This window comes from Ptychodera flava, chromosome 4, assembly GCF_041260155.1.
Source record: "Ptychodera flava strain L36383 chromosome 4, AS_Pfla_20210202, whole genome shotgun sequence".
NCBI lineage: Eukaryota > Metazoa > Hemichordata > Enteropneusta > Ptychoderidae > Ptychodera > Ptychodera flava.
In genome coordinates, this window is record NC_091931.1 from 5,406,211 (window position 1) to 5,432,720 (window position 26,510).

The 26,510-nt window shown below is 35.0% G+C and overlaps 2 protein-coding genes across 3 annotated transcripts in view; one reads left to right on the forward strand and one right to left on the reverse strand.

Annotated features, from left to right (window-relative positions):
* The window catches only part of LOC139130761 (START domain-containing protein 10-like), a 28,639-nt gene extending 27,920 nt beyond the window's left edge, over positions 1 to 719 (reverse strand). Inside the window, exon 1 of the mRNA XM_070696552.1 lies at positions 402 to 719. Within this exon, the coding sequence (XP_070552653.1) occupies positions 402 to 566 (165 nt within the window). The 5' untranslated portion in view covers positions 567 to 719. The remainder of the gene's footprint in view (positions 1 to 401) is intronic.
* Positions 720 to 851: 132 nt separating this feature from the next.
* On the forward strand, positions 852 to 26,398 carry LOC139130760 (phosphopentomutase-like). Of its 2 annotated transcripts, XM_070696550.1 has the most exons (17): positions 916 to 1,284; positions 6,725 to 6,824; positions 8,858 to 8,925; positions 10,524 to 10,612; positions 10,941 to 11,025; positions 11,523 to 11,630; positions 13,323 to 13,492; positions 14,376 to 14,499; positions 15,557 to 15,824; positions 16,579 to 16,749; positions 17,806 to 17,935; positions 18,208 to 18,307; positions 19,753 to 19,839; positions 20,713 to 20,846; positions 21,733 to 21,759; positions 23,914 to 25,385; positions 25,475 to 26,398. In XM_070696550.1, exons 1-16 carry the CDS (start codon positions 1,207 to 1,209, stop codon positions 24,014 to 24,016), a joined length of 1,842 nt encoding a protein of 613 aa, XP_070552651.1. In that variant the 5' UTR covers positions 916 to 1,206; the 3' UTR covers positions 24,017 to 25,385; positions 25,475 to 26,398. The 2 variants fall into 2 exon arrangements, with proteins under 2 accessions (XP_070552652.1, XP_070552651.1); XM_070696551.1 differs by lacking the exon at positions 21,733 to 21,759 and having other exon boundaries at positions 852 to 1,284.
* Positions 26,399 to 26,510: the final 112 nt, after the last annotated feature.

Below are 26,510 nucleotides of genomic sequence, written 5' to 3' on the forward strand. Positions count from 1 at the left end.
CCCTGAACGCGTACACGATCTCACCTGAAGTTTACACATCGATTTCCCAGACTTTGTAAACCTCTTTAATAGTACAATTAAGTCAAGAGACATCATTATTCTCACCAAGGACACGAGTAGGTGAATTTTCCCGTCGAATACTACATGTTCATGATTGTGGAGAAAATGAAACCTGAGAAACACAACACCGGTGATATAGCCATCATCAACGGTGCCCGCTGGAATGAGATCGCACAGAGTACGTATACTCTGATATCCAGTCGTTCTGACTACAATAACAAGACTTTATGAAAACACTACTACCACGAAAAATATCAATACATTCTGGTCCAGGGAAGAAGATTTCACTTTTTTACAACCAATGAAAGGGACCATGCGGATATTGAGGATGTGGTATTTACCTTGAACATTTTTATCGCTGAACTCGACCCCTCTCTCGTCCATACTGTAGTTCCACCGCTCTTCGCATATTGTTGACTCCAGCCTTCTTGATCTTCGGCTAACTTGATGAACTCCCTAAAATCTTCATCGTCTGGGATTCTGACTTCTCCGACTCCGATAGGCATCTTAATGTGTTTGATAACAATAATACTTAAATGAACGGTAATGTATCGGCGCGAAAAACTCAAGGAAAACTGGCAGCTACCGGCGTGTGAGAGCAGACACTATCCTGACAAGTGGCAAACGCTGTTGAGTATAGCAGTACTAGTTTACGGAATGTCGTAAACACCAACCGGTATTTGACGTCATATAAACCGTAAAACGGGTATTTTGCGTCATGCCGCAAAATGGAATGTTTTGTCGCAAAGAAATGTTTACGATATTGACCTAAAGGCGTACCATTTAGCGATAATGACGTCACAGCTGAAAGTAGGTCACTTCGCACGATATTCCTGCTGTTCAGCATTCATGCATCATCATCTACAAGCAACAGAGCGAGCAACAGCGACACGTATCGTCTGTGTGTAAACGCATGGAGAAGTTTACACCTCATTTCGCGACCGTCAACGTGCACTATTATCGAAGAAATTCTCGTCTAAATATAAACATTTCCACTGACACTGGGAATATTTCGTCAATGATCGGATGTTCCCTCGATCTGGCGGACGGTATTGATCATTGCAAGTGGCTTCTCTGAAAGTGTTAACAGTTTATTATACGAGTTACGTTTGTAAATTGTAGAAGTGGACGCAGTCCGTAATCACTATGACCGAGAACATAACAATTGACACAGGCTGTGTCGGTTTGGACAAGAAGGTTCAGCAGTGGCTGGAGTGGGACAAGGTAAATGATTCTTACTAGTGCACAGTAGTTATATTATTATGTTTGCCGTCTGCAACTGGAATTGTAAAATTAAATAGTTACTGAGTTAGAGGTGTGCTTTGGAGACTAACGCCAGGCAGTGAATTTTGCGTTCAGTTTAGACGAAAAATTCGCTTCGTCAAAGAGGCACATGGACTTACTTGCCTTTTTTCGAACAACCGAATTTATAGATCACGTGCAGGTCATCAGAATATCATGCAGAATGTTGGTGACATTCGTGTTGCTATTGCATGCCAGCGCCAGTCTTGAACTGACACGCGTACCTGTACGAACTGCAACACGCAAAGTTTTACTATGTTTGCATGATCACTGCACTGTACAATCTGATATGTCGTCGTGTGTCTTGATGGGGAGATTTGATTGCTAGACAGTTTATTCTGATGTATTATTGATGATTCTGTATTATTCTGATCAGTGATGCAATATTGCTGTTGAAGTCAATCCCCCCGTACTGTTGTAAACCTTTTCCAGCCAATTGGTATGGTATTATTGTATCACTTTCACCCTTCCTTTGGTCGCTGGTAATGCTCTATTGTTTCACAAGAACAATGAAGTCTCGTGGTCTGTGCAACTTGAAGTGTTTATAAACAACCCAGGGATGGATAGTTTTCTTCCAATTGAAAACTTACACCCAAGCCGAGAGAGTGACAATGGCTGAAACAGGAACCCTAGAGGGACAATTGCTGAAATTAGAATTAACGTAATGGATGTCGATTGTTGGAAACAGTCTAGAACACTCACCTAGGCCTGGCCATTGTTTTGGAAACTGTTCATGTCAGAAACATGTCAGTGTACAACAAAATTCCTACAATAGCAATGTTAGTCATTTGCAGATTGAAATCCTATGATGGAAACTTTTAGCCACAGAATAACAACAGACCACACCTCTGTATTCTCCTAATTCTTACTTTTCGTGTGAGAACATTTTATGTGTGCTTTATTGAACAAGAAAGGAAATTTATAATATCATATAGGTGAAATAGGAAAATAACATCACTATCTTAAATGAAGTGTTGTTGCATATGCAGCGTGAAAATTTTGTTGGTGGTCAATCATTATATTTGCATAGGTGTGTAAACTTTTTTGGAAACATGACAAAGGGATTCTCAAACCTCAAACCTACTGTTTCTTTACTATAAATGACGGAAAAATTTGCAAAGAAAATTGCAAAGGGTAATTGTATGGTGCAATATCACAACACTAGGTTCAAAGCAAATAACATGATGATAAATCATAGAAAACTTCATCAGCCACCACGTGTATGTAGCATGCTCTGTTATGAAATCGGCCAATCGCAGTGTTTCTAGAAGTGAATGAATGTAGGACATTATCAACCCAACCAATGATATTCTTATCAGAGATAAACTAAGAATACTACTGATGGCTGCATGCCAGATAGCCATGGTGTTGTTGACTGTCAAATCTTGTGATTTGTAACTCTTTAGTCAGGGTTTTCAGTAAGGATACGTGTTACAATCTTATTGATGGGCAATAAGCAGTGTTATAATAATCTTATTGAGGGGCAATGGCAAGGATCACAACTTTGAAATCCAAACCAGCCTGTGATTTTAATTCATTTTAATTTTATCTACCATGATCTAGTTTAATCTGTAGTGTATGAACCCTGGTGACTGAAAGTATGCAGTCTGTCCAATTTTATAAACAGTAGTGTTACATCGATATTTAAAAGATGTTCAAAAAAAGACAAATCAAATTGTAATTGGGCAAAATTTTCATGTTGACTGCTATTGCTGGCCAAGACAGTTGTAAAATATGTCAATGTTTGTGTAGAAATCCAATTATAAATGTAATCATGTCAAAGAAGCATTCTCTGTTTGTTCACGGTGAGCTAGGCCAAGAGGTGAAGTGAAATGTGTGCAGCTTTTTGATACAGAAACTTTTTATTGATGATCTGTTAAGCAAAATACCATGTTTAAGTCTGAATATACAGTGAGAACCTATGCAATTGACCATTTACAACTAACACATGTCCATATCCACGTAGAAAGAATTGAAAACCAAAGTGAGGCTATTTAATGAATTGCATTATTGGATTTCAGAAAACTTTATATGAGATAAATAACCACAATGCATAAAAAAGGCACACATTTTGAGTCAACAAGATATGAATGACCTTGTCTCAGCAACCAGACTATTGTGCTCTTGGAATCATTTGAATACAATTGTTTATCATTGAAACACTTATTGGTGGGCTGTCTATAATAACCATTTCCTCACCAGGTCTATTACTCTTACTGATAGTAAAGAAAATTTGGCACTTTAGAATGTTGTTATGCAAAATGAAAATAATACCAAAATGCCAAAATGATATTTTTATTGAATCATTTATTTCCTTTTGCCTAATCAAGCACCCTGGAGTGTGGATACTGTCATTTTAGTCTGCACGTCTTCATGTATATATATGTGTGTGTACTTGTGTTTACTGAATTTGTTGCATTTTACTCATAAAATATTTTGGTGCTCGCTACAGAATTTTATTCTCAGGTTTGTCCAGTTGTATTGCATGTGTAGATCTTCCCAAATTATTTTTGCATCGTTTCATGACTATAAGGCAATTGCTGATATTTATAAGTTTAAGTAAAGCATTCTGGGTACGGAGCATTGAGCATTATGTTTTCATGCATTTATTCATCAAGCAAACTATATAGATAAGGGAAAGGTATTCTAGTAGTCAGAGGAAGTTATCCATGGACATGGCTGCAGTGTAGTGATAAACATGGTTGCAGTGAATGGAAGGAAGTTGAGCACTTAGAAAGTTGTGAACCAAAGTTTGCAATGTGCTATTTGGATTTTTCTTTTCAATTGCTCCTCAACAATGTTACAGGAAAGAAGAAATTGAAGTGTATCTTTTATCACCAGTTTTTGCTGCATGTATAAGTTACTAGACTAGAAAGTCAGTTCTAGTCATAGTTCAAATAACATGCAAAGTAATTATTTTAGAATTTAGGAAATATGATAACTCCAATACTGCCATGTTGTGTTAGATCCACATACAATGTGTGGATCAATTGTTCTGTTCATAATTTAAATTGGTAAATAATCATAACAATCTAGATTACACATTTTCAATAAAAGTGGATGTTGTGTATGTAAAGCGCAAACTGAAAGTAGGGCCAAAGTAGTTAAATTCTTTGTTTTGCATCCACTCAAAACGGAAAAAGGTACGCGTCTAAGCGGCTGAAAAACACACAAGAAAACACAATGTAATTTGATTGCAGCAAATAAAAAATTGTAACAAAATTTTATTTCAAAAAAGCTAAGCGGGTATGTCCTAAAATTTCCTATTCAAATACACTGTGTGTGTTTTTCATGAAAACCTTAAAGCCTAAGCGGGTGGGGACACAAAACAAAGAATTTAATTACTTTGGCCTAATCTGAATATTCAATGAGGTCATATATCTCAAAACTGTTCTATGGTAAATATTGCAGCCAAATTTTCCAAGTCAGATTTCTGAAATGTAGAAATACTTGTGTGATGAGGAAAGGTACCAGTTAACTGCTATAGTACTTGTTAGCTAGCTAGCTGTGTTGATTAACCTTTGGTAGAGTGACATTTTGAACTGAATATGATAAGTTAATGAGAGCTAAGCCGATGCTAGGAATGTCATTTCAATATTCAGAAAGTTCCAAAGATAGCTGATGGAACTTGATATTTCCATCTTAGTCACTCAAATTAAAGATAGCAGATCTTTAGAAATTTACACTTGGTAGGAAATATGAGACAATAATTAAATAAACAAATAAATAATAAGATGTACAGGTGTATATGTGTATATATATATATATATATATATATATATATATATATATATATATATATATATATATATATATATATATATATATATATATAGTCTCCCAGTCTAGTCTCCTGATGAGTGAGTCTCGCAACTCACGAAACAACGTTGTAGAGATGAAATTGTAAAATCAATTCTCCAGCAACCCTTAAATATCTCGCTCTACTTTTGTATTGAGCACTTTGTATCGGACAAGTTGAACTGCATACTTCGTATATATATATATATATATATATATATATATATATATATATATATATGTGTGTGTGTGTGTCTTTGTATGTTTGTATGTTTAGTAAAGATGATTTTTATCAAAAATGTACACTGAACCTATATAGTATGTCTGTCTATATGCTATGTCATTTCTTATATTTTCACCATTTGATTCAAAAATGTTAACGCTATTGTTTTATGATTTGACAAGCAGAAACCCAAATAATATTTTGTCAGTCACTACCAAACTTGTTTCTGAAGTAAGTTTGTCTGATTTTAAACCAACAAACAATCTATGAAAACTTTTTAGTGACATTTCATAGAAAATATGATTTTAGAAGTGCTCACTGTCGTCAGTTGGGGATGTGTGCATGGACCTTGACCTACACTGTACCACTGTAACCTTGACAGTATAGAAAGTGTATGCATGTTTAGTCACTGGTATAACATCATGAGATTTAATTTGTACATGCTAATTTAAAATTTTCTACTTTGTGAATCTAATATGATTGTTAAGTGATCTATGCCTTTGTGCCTCTGTAAGAAAAATGTTTTTTTTTGTGAGAAAAATGTATTTTTTAGATTGAAAAATGCAAATGTATCCCAAATCATTGATGTGTACAAATCTTTATCATGAACAGCCAACAATGAGACAATCAAAGACATGTAGTTATAATCAGTTAGTCGAGATGTCACAGTAATTTTGATAAAAATCACCGTTAATTAAGGTAAGCAATGTTGTGTCCCCATTTCATTTAACTGTTTTCCAAACATGCATTTCTTCAAGCCCATTATTAGCCATGAAGGCTAATTGGGACTCATGAAGTGAGTGTGTCAAAAACAAAGTACTTTCTCAGTTTGAAAAGAACTATATAGATAGCAAATGTCTAAAATTAATTTAAATTCTAATAAATAATGATAAATTTAAATATTAATGTAGTACATGCCTGGAAATTGAAATACTTAGGAAACTTCAAATCATTCTCTTTGGAAATCAAGAATAAAAGTCAGCGGTCACAGTGTAAAATTTGGTACTATGGAAACAAAATATCTAATATTTACCGATATTTGAAATTCAAAATGGCTGGCATCCCTGTGTCGACGGTGTGGGGAAAAATAAAGCGTTCAATGATCAAAAAAGTAAGACTTTGAAAAATTCTTCTTCCTCCAAGGGCTTTAAGATGAGCTCCCACAAGGGGTAGATCAGAAGAGAATTGTAAAAATTTGAAAGACCAAATATATCCTCCAAGGTGCATTCTACCTTTAATATAAATGTGTTTATCATTCAAAAAGTTTCTCAAAGATTGAGAAAACAAATTTTGTTCAGAATGCTACTTTTAAGTAACCGAGTGTTAATCTTTTTGATACAGAATCCTGAAACAAGACAAGAGATGCTGGACCTGGCTGTGAAGAAAGATGTCGGTGAACTGAAGCAGAGACTTGAAAAAAGATTGACATTTGGTACAGCAGGTAGGTTAATTTGAAAAAGACCTTTTAAAGAGATTACTCTTGGGACATTACTCTACAAACTTTCTTCAAACTTATTAATGTCCAATTTTTAATACCGCAATTATGTTATATGAGTACATATAATAAGTGGAGTTTATGCAATTCAGTTTTACCAATATCCACAGACTTATTATGATTTGAAATTGTTTATCATCAATTTTACCATATTTGGACGTTATAGAAATAACGGACGACGCGCTGACCATTAACGTTTATTTGTGGGCAAGGGCGAAAGGAAAGCCAAAAATTAACGGGCGAGGCTTGCCGAGCCCGTTAATTTGGCTTTCCTCGAGCCCTCGCCCACAAATAAACATTAATGGTCAGAGCAGAGTCTGTTATTTCCATTATATTATCAGCGAACCCAAGAAAACCGTCAAAATTTCCGAAAATTTCAGGAGCGAACGACAACTGGGCCCCAGAAACTGAGCAATACGCGATGCACTGTCACGCACGCTATAAAAAAATTGGCAAATCCGGAGATGTTTTCAGAAAAAAGTATCTCAACCCGACCTACAAGTGCTCCATTTTATTTTGTGATTGATTATGATTTACGTTTGAGCTGTAAAGTTACGATACTTTTAGTTGTTAATCTTATTATTCATATTCACGGGCATGTAAACAAACCATTGTGTATTTGTGGTCAGTCACGTGGTTCAGCTCGCCCAATCAAAATGCGACGGGCATGACATGGTAATATAATTGAAAATAAGTATAGGATAAAGCCCGAGTACGAGGGCTCTTCTGGTATATAAAGTCCAACCCAACGATAAAATGTCGAGGCCGCAGGCCGAGACATTTTATCGTAGGGTTGGACTTTATATACCAGAAGAGCCCGAGTACGAGGGTTTTATCCGACTTAAAAACTATCGCTCCTAACTGATATATTTTCGTTTTCAATGTGTTTACGTCAACCGTCCCCTTTGTCAATGTAACATGTTTAGGATATGAATTAAAACTTTTATTTGTGAAATAGCCTTCCAATGTAATGGAACATCCTATAAATGCCCTAGGGCACATTATATAAATGCCCTAGGGCACAGCAGATTTTGTGTTGCAGCTGGTTTCCGCTGTATTACCAAATTTGAATATTAAAACGTACCAGATGTCTACAGAATATGACATGTTCACTTTTGATTGGACAGTACTTTACTACGGCGCTGTCATTCGTTTCTGGAATTTGGTGACCAAGGCTTTATGAGTAAATAAAACACCCTGAATTGAGCACTCTGATTGGTCAATCAACAGTAGATAGTTTTTAATATCATATATAGTACCCATAAATTCATGTGATAGCACCTTAACAATATCTTATTCAAATTATGATGGGAATAATGTACAGTCACAAGCAAAACCTTGTCAAATAATACACTTGCTAGAAGTTTATCTATCCATCGTATTACACCCGATGGTTTCATATAGGAAGAATGTGGTGGACACAGGTGATGCCACTCAGGTTAGCTGTTTTGAAAACATTGTATATTATTACACAAACAATGAAAATTGGTTCGTGCGTCATTGATATGCCAAACCAGGGTACACTAATTTTGGTCTTTATACAACCTCATATTCAAAGAAGTATGGAGCAGCATGTGTTAAAATGTCTCACAAACAAATTAGGTTGCTTTGTAGGTCAGCCTATCAAATTACAAACTGTTTACTTCACATAAGGTGAAGAATCAAGTTACATTTGACCTCAAATTAAGTCCTGGGGCTGCTAGATAAAACATTTTGAACACTAAATATTGACATTTTTTGGGCCATGTTAACTCATCAAGGCATGGGAATCTACAGTTATTCCATGCAAAGTCAAATCTTAAAATGTAATTTGACATCTGAAAATTAAGCAAGGTAAAACATTAAAGGAAAAAATTAAAACCAAATATATATGATTGATCACATTTGTGTTCCAAAGTCCTGATCTGTAACATGCATGAAATCATACTATTTTTATGATATGTATACTAAATTATGTTTTGTCATATCTTGATTGACAGGTCTACGTGCCCCAATGGGTGCTGGATATTCGCGTATGAATGACCTTACTGTCATACAGAGTACACAGGTACAGTTCAAATGAGGCTACCTATTTATATATTGTTTTACCATCAATCAATTGCTGTCACGTAATGTCCATTCACATCAGGGCCAACTGTTGCATTGCTTATATTTTGATAACCAACTTATTATGATATGTTGCTTATCATGGAATACAGTATGTGGTACAACTATGTTCTGTTCATATCACTGTCATCATGGAAATGGGTTCAAAGAATTAACCTGGTATATGCGCTGAACCAGAAAGTTGTATCTTTTACTGAAACTTCCCTTAAGGAAACGTCAAGCCATTCTCTTTCATCAAAAATCAGGGTTCAATGATATTATGCAAATCTTTGGATTAGAGTTTATCCAAAATGTACTAATACTAGTATTTGAAATTCAAAGTAGAGAAACAAATTATCCACGATATACGGATATTTGAAATTCAAAATGGATGCCATCCCTGTGTTAACTCTATGAGGCAAATAAAATTTTTGAAAAACTAAGACAGTGAAAGTTTTTCTTTCTCCTAGGGCTTCAAAATGAGCCCCCCCCCCACAAGTGGTAGATCAGAAAAGAATTGGGAAAAGTTTTAGATTCCAAATATCTGTCCCTGGGGTGCATTCTACCTTAAATCAATCTGTAAATTTGCATTTTTCACAAAAAAATAAAATTGTGAAAACTTCACTTGCTCCAAGGACTTCAAAATGAGTCTGTATAAGCAGTACACCAGAAACTTTGTTAAAATTTGAATGTACAAAAACTTTCATTGAGATATGTTCTACCTTTTACCAAATTGAATTTTGTGACATCTTCAAATGCAGTACAGATTGAGATCAAAGTAATTGATGATAGAAATAAAACTGTATTGAGACCTTTTGATAGGGATTAAAGGGAAGACATGCATATAAAATCATGCAGAACTTGTGAGAGATAACTTTGATGAACTCAAAAGTGATTTTTTTCCCCAACTAAATTTGATGTGACAATTGTAAACATTAATTTACTCTCTTACATTGTGTAATGTGAACACTATGGTTTTTGGATAAGTCTGCTAGGATTCCAGCCTCTAAAGATTTAATTAAACCTTTCATGAATCTTGATTGATGTTTCATGATACAAACGAGCTTTATAATAACAGTTGTTGTTGTGGACTTTACTGTTTCAATGGATTACCATTAATTACAGGCATTCACAACCAACCTTTCCTAAATTCCTTCCATCTAGGACATGATATTCAGTGATTCCAAAGGCCTAATTTCATATGCCATACCATAATTTTGTGACATATACATTCATATCAGCAATGCCTGTAAAGAATTTTACTGATGCAGTGACAGTGTGTGAAACTCTTTCAGCATTAAGTTTTGCAGAGTATCTTGTCACAGTATGCTGAAGAAGGAAGATCTCTTGAAAGTCGATTATTGTTTTTGATAATGTTCACTATCAAATCAATATCAGCAATAGTCAATAATCAATAGTTTATGACTTTGTCCATGATCACCGACTTTCACAGGTCATAAAACCTGCAAGGGACAACTCAGCAGACATTTGTTTTGTTCGACATAAGTATATTAAACATCAAAAGCACACCACAAACAATATGTATTTCATGATTTTCAGGGCCTTCTTCGGTATCTTGAACAACAGTTTGATTCTTTGAAAGACAAAGGAGCTGTCATAAGTTATGACCATAGATATAACAGTAAGAGGTAAGAAGATCATTTTCATGTAAAAGGCATACACATCGGCTCTACTTCCATCTGTAGGAGTATGATTCAGAGTTGGTCATTCACTTGAATACATATATCTTCAGATACTATGACCAGTATTATACTGAAAGCAAAAGTAATGACAGTGTCAGCAAATTGTAGAATTATATGCAACTATTCACAAAGATGTGTATTTTTGAATTTGATCTTCCGTTGATAAAACCTATCTGTGCATGAACTGCCAGCTTTCATTTCATTGACAGTATTCACAGAGTTATGATGAGTTACAAGTATTGTTTCTGATATCAAGGATTTTGTGTCTTTGTAGGTTTGCAGAGCTGTCTGCATGCATATTCCTTCATGCAGGTGTTCCAGTCTACCTGTTCTCACAGATTACACCAACACCATTTGTGGTGAGTATAAATTTCATTGCTTTACTTAACATTGTACCATTGTTGTATGGCACAATTAAGAGATATTAGTTTTCAAGTCTGGTGATATATTCTAACTTTCTTCCCCTGCAACACATATGCATTGATTATTCTGTTCACTAGAAAATATGTGTTTTTTCGAAGAATGAAATTTTGATCAAATCGGAATATGGTATTTTGACTGTGATATCATGAATTTACGCTAAATGTAATCTGAAGAATTTTTATGAGTAAATCTCATTATGTCAACCAATTTTAGTGAATGTGGTTATATATGGTACTGACTAAATTGGTTTTCATTACTTAAGTATCTCAGTCATTACTGATTGTATTCTCATTAATCTAAGTGGCTTGGAAAATTGCTGGCCAACCGTCTGACATACTTTTGGAATTCTTGCCAAACAAGTTAGTTATTTTTACACTTGATTTATATCTATCATGTTTGCATAAATACTAAAGTCTCTGTGACATTTTTTCAGCCATATGGGGTGGTAAAATATGGTTGTGCCGTTGGTATCATGATAACACCCTCACATAATCCAAAGGGTGACAATGGCTACAAAGTATTTTGGGACAATGGAGCTCAGGTAAGTCACTGTCATTCTGTACATCCATTTGTGTTGTAATTCAACTTTCTCCTTGCTGACAATATAATTTCTTAGTAAAATTCTACAGACCCATAATTTCAGTAAATTGAAAAATGTACAAGAAAGGAATAGTAAATGATAAATTTATACTGTATTGTGCAATATATCCATAGGCGCTTTACAAAACAAGTCTTACATGTATGCTTTGTAGGCCTTCCTGTACAAATGTACAGATATATGTTGTTAAAGGTGCTTGTAGAATAAGACAAGAACAGAGTCCACAATGACAGACCCTTGATAGTGGAAATGTACGTATATCAGAAATGTTAGAACTTCCCGTATTTCTAATTAATTGCACTATATACTCAAGTACTTGTACTTTACAGTAAATTGCCGATGACATCTGAAGTGTATCATTGATTAGAGAAATCAATGTCAACATGCAGCCTGTTTACAAGCCAATGTGGATTTTTTGTGGTCTTGATAAAATTGATACAGTAATCATGGTTTGCTATTTGTGACAGTATGTGTTTTATAAGTATGATAAACTATTTGTTATAGATATTATAAACTATTCGTAGCTCATTCATTGCCTATATAAATTTTCAATAATGTGGATGATTGCAGTTCCGAGCTGTATATTTGAAATAAAAATAAAAATATGTCATATACTTTTAACTCAAAAGCAGTCTAATTTGAAGAAATGAAATTCACATTTCAATACACTTTATCAGTGATTCAAATCGTGAAGTGGGGTTAATTTAAGAAAAGGATTTATATGATACGTGTATAATTTTATAACCAAGACCAGTACATAAAGATGAAAATGAATCTGATATGAATTGAGTCACAACCCGCTGTGTTGATGTGAGAAATAATTATTGGAATGTGAGCTGAGTGCATTCATGATGAAGAGAAACAGCTGTTGTATGGGATTATGTTGTCCTGAATGTTTACTGTGTGCAGGAACATCTTTTTTTCCCACTGACAGTAAACAGCTGATAGTATTTGTCACCGCCACTCTGGTATCAACTTTAGAATCTTACAGTTTTGAAAAACTTGTTTATTTCAGATGCATGGAGTCATATTTTAATTTGTTTATCACAAAATGATGTACAAGCCACTGTATATTCTTTTCCTTCAGATTTTGCCAACATGTACCTGGATTTCTGTACATTTCACTAAAATAAATTTGAGATATGACATGATTAGAACATTTCAACATTTTTCCCTAATTTAAGAACAAAATGAGAGAGTAGCTTTACGTGTAGCTTTCTTTTTTCTTTTGTTTGTTTTATGTTTTCATTCAAAAATATTCCATCAGCAACCAGAATCAATGTTGTATTACTTCTCTGTATGGTGCTTCATGTTATTTTATGTCATTTCGTTATAGAAATACATGATATCTGAATGAAAAAGAAATCCAGTAAATAAGCCACATGTGCTAAAATTTTGAAAAATATTTCAATAGTATAGGTGCATATAACACACTAGTATTTTTACCAATACTTAAAATTTCAAATTGCCACCATTCTCTTAGTAAGCTTCAATGGGAATACTTGAATTTTCAACTTTTTCAAAGTGAGTCTCACTGAGCTTCAGACTACCACAGCATTGGTATATTTTAAGAATCAGAAAATCTGTTCAGCCCGGGGGCCATTCAGATTAAGACATTGCCTCGTATATTTTCAGATTATTCCACCGCATGATGGGGGAATAGCATCTTGCATTGACAATAATTTATCACCATGGAGTAACTCCTGGGATACATCAATCACTGAGACAAGTCCCCTGTGTAAGGATCCCTTCCGTGAAGTCTATGATGACTACTACAAAGATATTCAAATCCACTGCAGACACAGGTATGTATCAGTGTGTGTAGTGTTTTTTAAGACTCTACAATATGCCCAGAAAACATTGTATGTGTTAATCTAATTTTTCTGCCCCTACAGTAACAAGAAAGGTTAATAAAACAGATAAATCATACTTGACTTATTAAAGCCAGCAACTGTTCTTGATTAATAAATCATACAGTCATTGCATTCACAACTGATTTAAGCAAAATGGAAGGCTACAGAAAAACCCAGGGTTACTGGCATTACTATACTCCTGATTGATATGGACAGGTCATCTGAAGTATCTTCAATTAGTTGAAACAAAGAATATTTTTCATTTTCATATTAAAGCCTCAAAAATGAAACTTGCACAAACTTTTCTCTAGGAAACATTCAACCATTCTCTTTCAAAATCAAGAATAAAAATCAGTGGTTATGTTGCAAATTTTGCTACTTACAGAAACAAATTACCCAGTATTTACTGACATTTATGTCAACTCTATCAGGGAAAATAAAATTCCTGTTTTTCACAAAATTAAGTTAGGTAAACTTTTATCTACTCCATAAGCTTCAAAATGAGCCCCCACAGCTTCACAAGTAGTAGGCCAAAAGAATATTGTAAAAGTTTGAGAGTCCGAAAATCTGTCCCCAAGGTTAATTCTACCTTTGAACATTAGATTTTTGAAAAAACATGTTAAGTTGTTCATAATTATTTCAATGTACTAGATATTTGGTGTTTCAACTTAGCTTTACAGAGTAAAGTGTTATCAATAAATTGAGCAAAAGAACTGCACAAAGTTACAATTACAGAAGTTTTAAATAAGTTCATGTGAACTTTTGTGAATCACAACTGTATAATTGAATCTTCTAAGTATCAGATTTTCATGTTTGCTTTTAATTTCTGCTGAAGGTCTTTGAACAAGTCAAGTCCATTGAAGTTTACCTACACGGCTATGCATGGCGTTGGAACAGAATTTGCTATCAATGCCTTTGATGTGTTTGGTTTTGAACCCTTGGTACTGGTCAAGGAACAGGTAAGAACGTAAACATACCTCACAGGCTTTCATTGAGAAAGCCATAGTATGCTGTGAAGTGGCCTTGAGAGTTCAATACATGTAGGTGTGGTTGTAGACATCAAGCATCAGACGCTGGGCCTTTCTCTTCAAAACTAAACATGACTGATATATCAGTGTCAGACGCTTGGCTTTTCTCTTCAAAACTTTCATTGTTTCAAACTATCATGTAAAATTTAATTCATAGTTATGTATAAGTAAATGAATATTGCTCAAGTGTATCATTTAAATCTGGTATTACATCTGATCATTACAAAGCCTATCTTTACTCGTTTCCATCAGAGAGGAGTGTTTCTTGTCATTGTTGACATAATGTGAAAGTTTTCAGTTGTTTGTTCTTTTGTCAGCTTTCAATCAATACAAACCAACTTCAGAACAATATATCATATTTGACTTTGACCTGAAGCTACACATATTTCAAAGACCCTCAGAATCACAAACTGCAAAATGTGTGTGTTTCTCTTCATTTCCATAACTCTTGCTCATGACCCTGTTTACAGAGAAGACCAGGATCACATGATCCATGTACAGTTAATTCATATTTATTTTTCAGTGTTGTATGACTACCTTGGTCCTTTTTAGTGGATAGTACCATAGGTTTCTTGTATTTACCAACAAGTCCCATGTGATAACAATGTTTGGCCATGAACCAGTTGCTGACTAATGAGATGTATGACCTGTGATCACTAGACTGTGACAATTAAAAGCCCAATACCTTGAAGCTCCTGTCCCTTTAGGCTGACAGATTGAGTGTGGATGATATCAGATACAATTACCATGATCAGTGGTTTGATGACTATTCCAAATAATCTATGTCTGTATTGCTAATATTAGTACCGGTAGGTCGTACAGTCTTGTAACGAAAGACCTCAATAACTGACCTAATTTGTTATTCCCCTTCACCAGCAAAGTGACTGGAACACTGATGTGTGTTTCTGTGGCAACGTTTAATCTGTAGAGAGGGAACGCTGGGTGAAAGGGGATTATTAAACACAAAGACTGGCTTGTCTTTTGGTAGGTTGATCCAGACCCTGACTTCCCGACTGTCAAGTTTCCTAACCCAGAAGAAGGCAAAAGTGCATTGAACCTTGCGATAAAGACTGCCAATGAGAATGGAAGTACGGTGATTCTGGCCAATGATCCTGATGCAGACAGATGCGCTGTCGCAGAGAAACAACCAGACGGAAGCTGGAAAATTTTCACAGGAAATGAGACCGGAGCTTTGTTTGGTTGGTGGGCAGTACTCACATACAGGGAACAGTTTGGCAATGATGTCAACATGTCAGGTATCAGTCTTACTCTGTATTCTATTTCAATTCTACTCAACTGTTTATTGGTCCTAGCTGGCTTTCCTCCTTGAACAGTTTTGCTTTTAATATCACTTTCAGTAGCATTGTAAAATTTTGTAAGAAATTTCCTATGAATCGAAACCCATTATTGTCTTTGAAATAGCAAAACAGGAAGAAACCATGTTATATATAAAATGAGTGTGAGTCACAGAAAAAATGTGAAAACTTAAGCTCAAGTATTTCAAACTGAAAAATTTGCAAATTTGCTTTTAATTGATCTCAAAATATTAAAGGTTGCCAGTATCATTTTCTAATAGATTCCCTATCGTTGTAACAGTCTTTCATGTCAGGCATTGAGCCAGTGATCTAACCGGCAAAGAAATTCATATTTCATACAAGTTTATAGTTTTCTGTTTCACTCCTCAAATTCAAATCATAAGTGCCAGCAGTAGGAATTCATGAATAAATCACAGTCACTCCATCACAGAGGGCTGTGATGGAATTCAATTTTGAGCAGTACCAAAGGACAGTTGACCTTGTAGAAATGTCAGGGTGCTAGGTATAGTGTTAGAAAGAGGGCTGAAATGGCTATTCTGAATGGACCCCCAATAAGTTTATTACATTGATAACCACTTCATATTGGCTTGATTGATTTTTAATTAGGATTAGATTTTATTCAATAATATAACCACAACATGTAAAATGGAAAACTTTAGGTTGTGATGTCCTGTAATATGGCTTCTTTTCTCAGATGTGTACCTGATTGCAAGTACAGTGTCATCCAAAATTCTAAAGTCAATTGCCAAGCAGGAAGATTGCAATTTTGTAGAGACACTGACTGGTTTCAAATGGATGGGAAATAAAACCTGTGAATTACAGCAACAAGGAAAGAAAGTGTTGTTTGCCTTTGAAGAAGCCATAGGTAAGCTGGGTACTGCAGATACCTACATTATCTAAATAAGGCAGCCATATCAAATTATCACCATTCATTAGCTTCTTCAAAGCAGTCATGTGTGCACCCTGCTATCAAGAAAGTTCACTTCAGTACAAAGTAGCTTTTATGAAGATGTGCATTGTCATGCTAATTCTGTATTCAGTCAGCTGTTTCGTAAAACATGTTTTTTCATGTTTTCTGCTCTGACATACCAGTGTTCAAGGAACCATTTCAAAAATCCAGATTTGTTTGTCAACATCAATGTCTGGTGTCATAACAGTGTAGTTTGCATCATTGTTCATAGGCATGTAGGGCAATGCCTTTGCTTTTGATAGTGTGCAGAACTATCTGACAGTGACTGCTTTTGTATTGCTCAGGACAGAGATCAGTGAACCTTCTGTCTCCTCCTTTTGAGAGTACGAGGGCATGCTAAAAGTTGGCTGGTAGAAATTTCCATATTCATCCACCATTTAACCCTTTCACCACCATGGTTTGTCCCAAATCCATTGTTTTTTATGGTAAAGTTGGACCTGTATACAGGGAACTGGGGGTGAAAGGGTTAAGGTAGAATAGGCCTCAAGGACTGATGTTTGGATCCTCAAATTTTTACAATATTTTTTCTGATCTACCACCCGTGGGAGCTCATTTTAAAGCTCTTGGTGTAGAAAACTTTTCACCAGCTCGTTTTCTGAAATTGAAAATAAAGTTTTATTAAAAATTTTATTTTCCCCATAGAGTCAACAAATGGTTGGTGGTCATTTTAAAATTCAAATACTGGTATTGGTAAATGTCAAGCAATTTTTTTTCTCTGGTCTCAAACTGCATGGTGACCCCTAATTTTTATTCTTGATATGGTGAGAGTATGGTTGAAAGTTTCATAGAGAGAAGTTTGAGTCTTTCACTTTCAAGGCCTGTACTACCTTAATAATAAAAAAGTAAACTTCCTATGTAACAATATTTAGCTGTGACATTATTATCCCCTTTCACATGTAACAACTGTAAAAGTCGCCACTCATACCAGTTGTATCATGATTTGATGTCCAGGGTTCATGTACGGAACTCAAGTAGTGGATAAAGATGGTATCAGTGCAGCTGTCATCCTTGCAGAAATGGCATCCTACCTGGCATCTAAAAATATCACTTTAACACAACAGCTAGATGACATATTCAAGAGGTAAGATCTATAAAAATTTTCTCTGTACAAACTACAAATCCTCATTACTTATCAAATTCTTTATTCCAAAAACAAACAAGAATTTAATATTTTTTCAATTTTGCAAAACCATAATTTGCAGAATTTTAATGGGTCTGTGTCAAAAATTTGGCAAGATATTGATGTAGCAGGATAACGTATCTTGTTTGTAAGGGTAAAGTGACAACACCCTGCTCATTGTTGAATTAACTTTTCTCTGTTTTACATTTTTGTATCATGTTATTTCTAACTAGGTATGGATACCATTGTTCGGAAAATTCCTATTACCTATGCTACGATCCAGACACTGTGAAGAGCATGTTTGAGAGAATAAGGAAATATGAAGATGGCAAGGTATGTTCATAACAGAGAAAGAAATAAATGCCTGTCCAGGGCAGATAAAAGTTTTGTCAAGGCAGATGAAATGTTAATCATTGACCAAGAGTTGAAGATATCACTGGAACATTTCAAATGTTACTGAGTTTCACAAAGAGTGTAACACCAATATTTCAGATCAAAGATTGCCTCTTACACTGCCAAGTCTTCATCATTCAACAGAGCTAAAATTCTTTCCATTTCAAAATTTATAGTTTGTGTTTGTAATTACAAAACCCGATATGTTTGTGCCAAGATGTTTTATTTACTAGTAAGACTCATTGTGGCTAATTTTTGCGGAGTAACTTATTTTATTTTATTATTTTATTAAAGCTTATTTAACGAGGGTAGCCTGGTAAGCTTCAGTAAAGATGCTTATCTTCCCCAGGGCCCTCAAAACCGGTCTCACTGTTATTTATTACATGCCTCATACATGTATATCGAACGTCGCATGGTACATAGGATTCAATGGTAACTTTATGATAACACCGCAGGCCGCATAGTCATCATCGGACTGAAAGTGAACTGGAACTATTTTCAACTTGACAACTTCGGGATTTAAAATTTTAAAATTGCATGTTCTACATAGGAAATACCGTTTTACAAAGTAATACCAAAACAATTCAGTAAACCACATAACAGTGATTTAAATACATCAATGTGCCATTCAATGATGAAAATCATTATATTTTTTCAACAGATATTCATTTAATATGGAAATAAAGCATTGATTCTGATTGTCATTTGTATGTAAACCCTAATATTTGGATTGAAAACGATGTAAGAGAGGCATGTAATAAAAACATTATAGCCCAAACAAGAGACTATGTACCCTCAAGGCAGGAGACCATTTGCCCTCGCTATGTTGGGTAAATGGTCACATACCCTGGGGCACATACAGATAGTCACATGTTTCGGCTACAATATATAATGTTGTCTCTCAAACAACAAAATAAATCACCACCGAGCCAAGCAGGTGTTTACTGGCAACCACTGAATTGAACTAACTGCAAACTTTGGCATACAGCAGAATCACATTATATTTTCCCCTGATCACTGCTATACAAACTCCCTTATGTGCCTACATAGCTTCAAGAATTATTTATTTTTCTTTAGATAATGGCCAAAAGATGGCAAGTTTGCTCCTTAAACATCTGAAATTTTATGTGCACTCTTGATTCTTATAGGTGGGAATGTAATGTATCACTTTTCCTCTTTGCCTGTTGGTCACTACAGTGTAAAGGTTTGTCAATGCCATACCATGTTAAGTTTGCAGTCAATTTCATGAGACTCCAGACTGTGTTGCAGGACCTGGTATCAAAGAAACTCAATGAAACATAAGAACATTTACTGCTGAGTAGATTGGTAAAGTTGGTAGAGTCTTAGAGTTAAAGCATACCAGTATTTATTGATCTGTTTTGCAGCATCCAAGTAAGATTGGACCGTATTCTATCATTGGAGTCAGAGATCTTACAACGGGATATGACAGTAATCAACCTGACAACAAAGCCGTAAGTTTGATATGTTTTCAAATCTGTTCACCCAGTTTCTCTTTTAATTAATGTAGTTTTAAGTCCTTGTATAATCAGAGTGTCACTGATGTCTTAATGTGAACTCTGAAAGACAGTGTAGCCAAAGTTACTGATATTTCATCATAATTGGACATGTCTTGACATCTTGCTCTTTCAACAATAGACTTTATGGAATCCACAGTTTTCAATCGGATGATTGGAACTGTAGAAATGGAAATTTGGGAAAGGGTTGATCAAAAGATTTCTACAGGTTTACATTTTTTCTGTTGTTTTATTTTTCTTTCACTCATGTCAAAGGACATTTGACTGACCAAACACTAGTAAATGGGTAATGTTTTAGATTGCATGTACAACTATCTGGACTCACAATGATACTAATGTTTTACATCTTAATCTGAACCATGGTGATGGAGGGACCGTGCCTGAACTTATTCCAACAACAGCAATATACCAATACAAGGGCCACACTCTTTGATGTCTTATGCCTATTATTCTGCATGTACATGTGTACTCATCTTATTCCAACTTTCCAGTTCTTTGTTTGCCATGAATTTTAATAAATCTATTGAAAGAATTTGCTACCTGTGTAATTTCATGAAGACATGTGCATGCTTACTTTTTGTTTTGAACAATCTGAATGTCTTGGCAAATCAACGAAAAGCTTTGAAAATTTAGCATATGTAATAACCCAAAGTAAAATAGGAATTTCCAGAACAGGAATAGCCCTTGTCACTGTAAATCATCTTGTCTTAATTACTTCTTTTAAAAGCAAAACTTTCAGAGAAGATTATGTGTCACTAAACTTGATTGGTTGAAAGTAGATGTGTGAAATGTACTTGTTCTTATTTTCAGATTTTACCAACCAGTAAATCCAGTCAGATGATTACATTTACATTTGAGAATGGATGTGTGGCGACTCTACGCACTAGTGGCACTGAACCCAAGATCAAATATTATACAGAGATTTGTGCTGATCCAAGTAAAACGTAAGTTGTTCAAGAAAAGTAACACAATACTCATTTTCTGCCATCTGTGAAAGTTTATTGCCTCAATGGATAGAAATATTTTGTTGAGTCATGGAAAAGATGTGTTCTCACTATATTACAGGATAAACTGACACACAGTGTGATATTCCCTGTAACCGCCGATTTGTGAAAGCATTGTTTACCTGGACTAGTTTTAGATTGAAATAAGTACCATGCTTTCATGTCCCTGTTTTCAATGTACACGGTCACCGTAAATTTGCATATTCCATATATGGTAAAGAGGCGGGGCTTAGCGTACTACCCCAACACCTGTAGCTGTTGGTCCTCCATTATTGATACGTCAAAGGACAAGCAGACGACGCTGCTAAGTATGCTATGGCTGGTCGTATGGGGCGCCCTTTTAAAAAGCGGCCACCCACGGAAAAATCTGTGATTGGCTAATAAAAACAGGTGACCGAATACCTTTAAGTTGCAAAAATTCAGACATGCTTGTTGCTAAAATTTATAAAAGGGGGATTTCTGTAAAAACACACCCTCGTTTTTTATAACTTTCTCTTTTAAAATTGAATCTTTGAGATGTAAGAGGTTTAAAATACTGGTACTACCGCAGATTTATTAGTATACATCATTTTTGTACCACTAGTTTGTGGTTTTTGCCAAAAGTGATTCTCATGTTTCAATTTTTTCATTCTTTTTCCTAAACTTGTCACAAAAGTTCTCATCTCTATCATTTGTTTATTTTTTGCATTTTGATAACTATCTCATCTTCTTCAACTCTGTCTTATGACCTTCATTTGTTTATCGGTCATTGTACTCAAAACCCCTCTTCTGTTGTCTGTCTGCTGAACTGCACTGAACACATCTGTGATAACATGTGGTCCAGTAGTCTTGAAGACTGCAACAGTAACAAAGGGTAAGAAGTTTGATCACCCAGTCAGAGTAACCTAAAGACTCACGCCATTGTTGTGTGTTGCAGAGTTCATTTACCATTAAAGGAACAGTAGCTGTAACTTTGAAATACTGTATTGTAATTTTATTATAATGGTAAATATGCTAGACGAGTGCATTTTCTTCCACTATCCTGTTCAACATGTTGTAACACAAAGTTTCAGCCTTTTAGACCGGCCCCAAGTTGCTTTTCTTGGCAGCAGTTTCTGGCTGGCCATCGCATTCACCCTACGGTCAACACAACAGCCTACCACTCACACAACAGTCTGCTTAAGTTTATTCCCTCAATTTATTGCATTGCGATATTTAAATGGTCACAGAATTGGAGCAAGTCTACCTTTTAACCACAACTCCAGCACAACAGAGTGCAATGTTCTGGTCTGAACTTAAATTCATGTGCTGGACAAGTTATTAGATATTGAAGATGCATATGCTGAGAATTTAAATTGAACACTAGGTATGTTGACATGATTTTAGTTTTAGAATAAAACCATGTTGTAGTGACACTACAAAGATAATGGAAAACATGTCATAGTTACAGTTAATAGAGCTTTAATGTCTAATTTCATAAAAGTTATGTCATGGAAAGGTTAATAAGATATTGCCATGGAGTGTTTTGTGTTAACACATAATGGAATAATTCATCAGGGGAAATATCATGACCTTTTTGATGCGATTTGTCACAAAGCATGTTGATTATTAGTGGGACTCAAAAAACACGTTGCATTACTTGTGCTGGCACTGACATATGACAGCAAATGATAGCACTGGTAGGTTTAGGACTGTGGACACCAAGTTTCCATAGAATTTTTAAAGAGAACTGACTGACAATTTGTTCTGCTCTAACAATCTTGATGAAACCTTTCATGTTGTGGTACAGAGCTATTGTACACTATACATGTGTACGATCTACTATGGAGATGTCCAAAGGAGGAGGGTATGGGTTTCAGTGAGATACATAGATTTATGTGGATAGCCATTATTCTAATAGGCCAAACCCAGAATTCGAATCGACCACGGTACAAACAAAGCCATATGCGCAAACGCGCATAGACCTATGTGTATTTCCATACGCGTTCGTACACATGTGGGTTTGTTTGTACCGGCATCACGTTATTCTTTGGGTGTACTAAGTCTGTAGAACGCACCGCGTCCTTTTTATTCCGGAGTAGAACCATTCACCGGACATCATGACACCAGTTTTTAGGGACCAGTTTGTTGTAGACTAATGCTGTGCTGGCCTCAGACCTTCATTTATAGTTCTGTCTTGTATAGGTATTATTGTATTTCTATGGAGTATGTAATTTCAATGTTTCTTAACAAATATCTAACTTCAATTTAGTGATGTTTTTTGTCTTCACTGACTTGCATCCATTTGGTTTCACCATTTGCAAAATGCGGAATGCGATACATGAGAGATTGTTAGGTGTGTCTTAAGGACTGTATTATAACACTGATTCTGCATCAGTAGTAAAAGCTTTGCTGACATCTATGATTTCAATAGAATGACTCTAGGAAACTGTTCATTAAAAGTTAAAGCCTACGTACAGCATAACTAACAACCTGTCAAGTAACTGGGTTTGGTATGACCTGGTCTCTCTGATGAACATGATAACATTGAATAACAGAGTGAATTAACAAGCTCCTGTTTGATATTAAACCAATTTAGTATTTTGACTGCTTGGTGTTATAGCATAAAAGTTTGAGGACATCAGTGGTGGGTGTGCAACAACAGAACAGTTAATTCACCATTATGCTTGGTGATTGAATTATGCAGTGCTGTTTGTTCAGTTGTTCCTACATAACGTGATGGAAGGATGTCTGTTGGGTTTGCTGTGTTGACTCATGGTGAATTACTTCATATTCAGTGACTGGTAATATTGGGACTTTCTGTGCTTCTCCAAGTCCCAGTATGGCTTGACATTATTGCCTGGGTTGGGAATAAATTAGGACCAGCATAAAAGTCTGAGAAAGCATACATCAAAACATGTTGGTATGTCAATCATACAACCTGTTGATATGCATCCCAATATCTGCAATGTGTGTCTTCTACTCAGAAGTTTATTTCAAAAAAATCCAAACTTTGTACTAATTCAGTATGTTGCCATATATTTGACAGAGACAGAGATGCAATACGCAGAGAACTTCATGATTTGGTGAAAGTAATGGTTGAAGAGCTGATGCAGCCTGCAGTAAACAACCTCATTGCTAAAACAGACTAATGATATCAAGGTGGAATATCAGCAAAGTCTACCATGCAGCTTCAGGAAATCTCCAAGAGATTATTGCCCTAAAAAAACGCACAGGACATCAAAAAGCATTTCAGAAATGTTTATTTTAAAAACGCACAGACCATCAAAGATGTACTAACTGTAATATTTTTATGTGAACCTTAATTTGTACTTTTCCAAATTCCTTTCTGGTGTGCATTGGACCCAGACATGCTATGATCCTAACAACTATAATCAAACTTTTATTACCTTTTGTTTGTCATTGTTTATTTGGTAAATATAAATCCTGTCATTCACATTTAGATACTTTTTAGGGAAGATTATTTTTACAGGAATTTTGTCAGAGTGCCTTCATGCTATGAAAGTTTATATAGATTTACCAGTGAGACATGCTTAACATGTTTGTTTCAACGGGTTATCAATTTTTGCCAAGGTTTAAGATTTTCCAAATATATTTGTTATTCTGTTATTTTGTTGTAATCAATTCTGTAGCTGTAAACCTCAATTAACAGTGACCTTTTCTCCCTAGTATTCTGACATTTTACACATTTACATGCACAGAATAGCGAAAGGACAGATTAATTTAATTTGGCTTTCACATTAAAATGTGGATGAGATAAAAAAGTGGAAAAGAGAATTTGAGAAGGCACAGTGAAGTTTAGAGGCATGCATCAGCTCCATTTCCTGGAGAAAGTATGGCGTGTAGGTGACAACTATGGATGATTCAAAATAATGCCATGATGTCACTTGTAAAACTTGTCTCACATTTATGAATGTTACTCTAGTGGTAAGCTCTATTCTTTGCAAATTACTTCTGTTGTTATCTGTAACAAAGCTACATACCTGATAACTACCATGGCAGGTGACGAAGTCTAGAATCCAGACCTGCATTGTGAGTGCTGTTAACCCAATTGGAAATGCAAGTGTGGGTTCTAGGCTGAGCAGACATAGAATTTACACTTCAACTTAATTCTTATCCCAGCTGTTCATTGGTACATGTAATTAAGGTTTTACTCCACCGCAATCTTCCATAAATAAAACAAGTAATACTTTGGAAACATATTGCATCAAACAATTACGTTTACTTTCGGATCTCCGCAACAGAATAGGCTCTAGTAAGAGTCACTAAATACAAAGTATTTGTCAGATATTTGTTTCCATATCTTATTGCTAGAAAAGACTCAGTATGAATATTTTCAGCTACAAGTTGTGAAGTTGATAGCATTTGTCGATGCAGCATATGCATGGAAATGAAACTTGAGTATCACCAAATGTAAGAAATATTCAACAAAGTAAAAGGTAAACTTCACTTGACAATGACCATCCATGCCAGCTTTTCTACTCATCTACTGATATTACAGCTTAACCCTTTCACCCCCAGTTCCCTGTATACAGGTCCAACTTTACCATAGAAAACAATGGATTTGGGACAAACCATGGTGGTGAAAGGGTTAAGCTAACAATTTCTTTTGTATTCATTTGCATATATACAATTAAAATACCGTAAAACTTTTCTTTTAAGGTCATTTGTAAGAAAGCAAGTGTTCTTAACAGAAAGTACGATTTCATTGAAATGGTAATTTTTTTGTCTTGAAAAATCTGTCCTTGATAGGTGTTCTGAGAAGAAAGATGGCGTAAAGGCCAGATAAATTGTACTTGTCTCAGTGTTTTCCACCCTGATCTTTAGGATTGTGGGAATTTACAATAGTTTTAGTAATGATTTAAAACTTGGTTTTGATAATCAAATTACCATATTTTAACTAAACACAACTTATAGAGTGTATCATAACTGAAGAAAGATGAATTGATAAAACTTATACTTTGCCAATAGTCTGACAAACAATACCAGCGGAGGTTTGCAAAGTCTGTTTTCAACCTTCTTGATCTCTACATATGTAGAGTATATTAAAATCAATATCAAATATTGAAATGGGTTTGATTTGCTGGTATTTGTGTGAAAAAGCTCAATTATTTGAGATTTCTTATTTAATTTCTAGAGTTTCTATACAGCAAAAAACAGTATCTTATGTCTGTGTATATTTACTTTTAGGAAGAGAGAATATATTACTGATAATAAATTTATTTACAGAAACACTGGTTAAATCTGTTTTGGATTGCCTATTTGATTGGAAAAGATTGTCCACTAAACACATGTAGACCAGGCATTCTTCATTTAAAGAATTACGGTACCAAACGCCAGTAACTGTTTTGTTCGTTAAAATCCAGAAGCTTATTGTTACTATTTGTGGTTTTCAATTTAAGGACAATAGTTATAATTTCATATCACAAATATTGTGTGTGGTCTCTTTTCTGCCTATGGAGGGCTTTGTGTAAATTTTGTTGTCACATAATAAATCTTTTGAAAAGGGTTAATCCTCCTAGCTGTGTCTTGTTTTTTAATTGCAATATTTCTGGTATAAGTATTTATGGGTGAGCAAATATACTAGCCCAAGCTCATTGACTACCCATTTTTGTAACCAGTTTG

Bases quoted from the DNA above. Each gene is read 5' to 3' on its own strand.
- LOC139130760 (XM_070696550.1), top strand. From the start codon at position 1,207: ATGACCGAGAACATAACAATTGACACAGGCTGTGTCGGTTTGGACAAG. The intron at 8,926-10,523 runs GTACAGTTCAAA...CATGATTTTCAG, and splicing joins CTGTCATACAGAGTACACAG to GGCCTTCTTCGGTATCTTGA. The intron at 19,840-20,712 runs GTAAGTTTGATA...TCTTATTTTCAG, and splicing joins ATCAACCTGACAACAAAGCC to ATTTTACCAACCAGTAAATC.